The following is a 2,389-nucleotide window of genomic DNA, read 5'->3' as shown; positions in this document are numbered from 1 at the left end:
ATATATATATATATATATATATAATTTTAATTATGATGCAAATAAGGGTAAACTAACAATACAAGACTTTCGCTACATAATATTAATTTAAATAAATTTAAAGTTATATGTCAAATAAAAATAATGTATGAATTAAAGAAAAAGTAGGGTATATTGAATGTAAATTAATGATGTAGCAACTATAGAAAAAATGAAAAACAAGTAAAGGTCAAAGGGCATGAAACACAAATCAAAACAACATTACAAAATAAATAAAGAAAAATGCATTTTAACAAAATCAAAGAGACGTTTCCATTCCAGAAGGGCTAATATTAACAAGCTATTAAAATAATAATTGAACATACAAAGGTGCAAAACACAATGGAAAGTTGTAGGAATATCTGAACTAGTATAATCTACGCAATGCTATTATTGAAGTGATAACAGTATCTGAGAATAGCTACTATAAGAAAAAGTTAGAAGAATGATAAATGAATGGAGCATTCATCACTAAAATTTAAAAGAAAAATGGCATGCTTGCCCTAACAAAAAACAAAGGGAAAAAGGGTACACAAGTAAACTGCATCATTGAAAAATTGGTGGTTCTTAGTGCATTAGAAACAAGTTACATGCTTATCAATGTTAATTATGCTTTCAACTGACATTTGAGCTCTGTCTTTTGAAACATAATTTTATGATCCTTGGTCCCCAAACTTTTCATTTTAAACTATTATAAAAAAAAGTTATTTTATAAATATTTGTTTTTGCTCTTTGAAGACTTTTGTTGATGTTTATTTATATATATTTTTTAGATACATCCATAATTTAGATATGTCCATAAGCATGTCCATTACTTCTAGAAAAGATAAAACTTGTTTGTATCTATACATCTTTAGTGTCTTTTAATATTTGATTTTCCTTTTTTTTACAATTGATAGCGTCTCCTTATTAATCTAGTCTTGTACAAAAATTCAGGCAATTACATTAAATTACTGATATGTTAAGTAAAAAAATGGCTTTGTTTTTATACAGGAAGATTTGTACTATCCTCATCCATTGATTCAAGACCTTCTTTGGGCTTCTCTTCATAAAATCGGTGAACCTATTTTTATGAACTGGCCCGGTAGCATGTTGAGGGAGAAGGCCCTAAGTACCGTCATGCAACATATTCATTATGAAGATGAAAATACTCGATACATTTGCATAGGTCCTGTAAATAAGGTAAGCATGAAATAAACCACATTTTTATTGTTTTTTTATGTATCAACAAGTTGAGCTTTTGCTCCTTCAAATATGTGCAAGTTGAAAGAATCACCAAATTCTACATTAGACTATCATTTTTTGTCCTTTAATTTAATCATAACCTTGTGTGGAATAAATGTATTCCCCTAGCATCATTGTTGTGATGTATGTGGAATTTAATGAGTATACTGTTTTAATATTATTGAAGGTATACGGACTAGGTTGGAAAAATGAATCCCTCAACTCCCTTCTACAACTTGTTAGATATGGAAATCTTGCATTTCAGGTTTCTTCTATTTATAGAAATTGTTTGTTACAAAGCCATCCGTGCAACAATTTGCATTATGTTAGGGGCCCATTTGACATAACTTTTGTTTCTTGTTTTTATTTTTATTTTTCTTTTTTTTAATTCTTTTTGATTGGTATAACTTCATTTATTTTTTTATTTAAAAAACAAATCATTTGTTCTTAAAAACTCTCAAAATGAGTAAAAAATATTTAGTTTTTTTTTTAAATAACTACTATAACTAAACGTGTTTTAATTTAAGCCAAAATATAAAAAAAGAATAATAATAACAAAACTGATATCAAACTAGCCCTTAATTTTTTTTTAATTGTAATAAGATGCTCTATAATTGTGTTCAAGCTTTATATTTCGTTGTATCTTATTAGTAGTTGTTGCATTAAGGAGTGACTTTCTTAGAGGAAAAAAAGCTCTAATTTTTCATTTATCTAATACAAGCAAATAACAAGTATATATATAACTCAGGAATACCACAATACAATTGGAGGGAAATTTAAATCATCATGATAAAGGAAATAAATAAAATGCAATGAAGGATAATTAAGGGGGAATAATTTCTCCCCTTGAAATGTAGCAATTGGACTCACAACTTTCTAAATCGTGGGTTGGTCTTTGTGGTCCACAGATGCATACATATCAACAATCCCCCTCAAGTTGGGTTGTATATGTCATACATCCAAAACTTGCTATTGAGATCACTAAAATGGTGTCGAGGAAGAGTTTTGGTAAGAATGACAATAATCTGATAGCCCCTATATGGACCTTTTCAGAGATAAAGTGTCTGTCAATATATATATGTGTATATATATATATATATATATATATGTATATATATATATACATATATATATATATATATATATA

The 2,389-nt window shown here is 27.4% G+C and overlaps 1 protein-coding gene across 3 annotated transcripts in view; it reads left to right on the top strand.

Annotated features, from left to right (window-relative positions):
* The window catches only part of LOC110039035 (cycloartenol synthase), a 56,436-nt gene that overhangs the window by 25,440 nt on the left and 28,607 nt on the right, over positions 1–2,389 (top strand). For all 3 annotated transcript variants that reach the window (XM_020743994.1, XM_020743982.1, XM_020743990.1), the window contains one exon: positions 1,012–1,200. In XM_020743994.1, coding sequence (XP_020599653.1) covers positions 1,012–1,200 — 189 coding nt within the window. The remainder of the gene's footprint in view (positions 1–1,011; positions 1,201–2,389) is intronic.

The sequence above is a fragment of the Phalaenopsis equestris genome, unplaced genomic scaffold, assembly GCF_001263595.1.
Source record: "Phalaenopsis equestris unplaced genomic scaffold, ASM126359v1 Scaffold000002, whole genome shotgun sequence".
NCBI lineage: Eukaryota > Viridiplantae > Streptophyta > Magnoliopsida > Asparagales > Orchidaceae > Phalaenopsis > Phalaenopsis equestris.
This window is presented reverse-complemented; position numbering and strand designations above follow the sequence as displayed.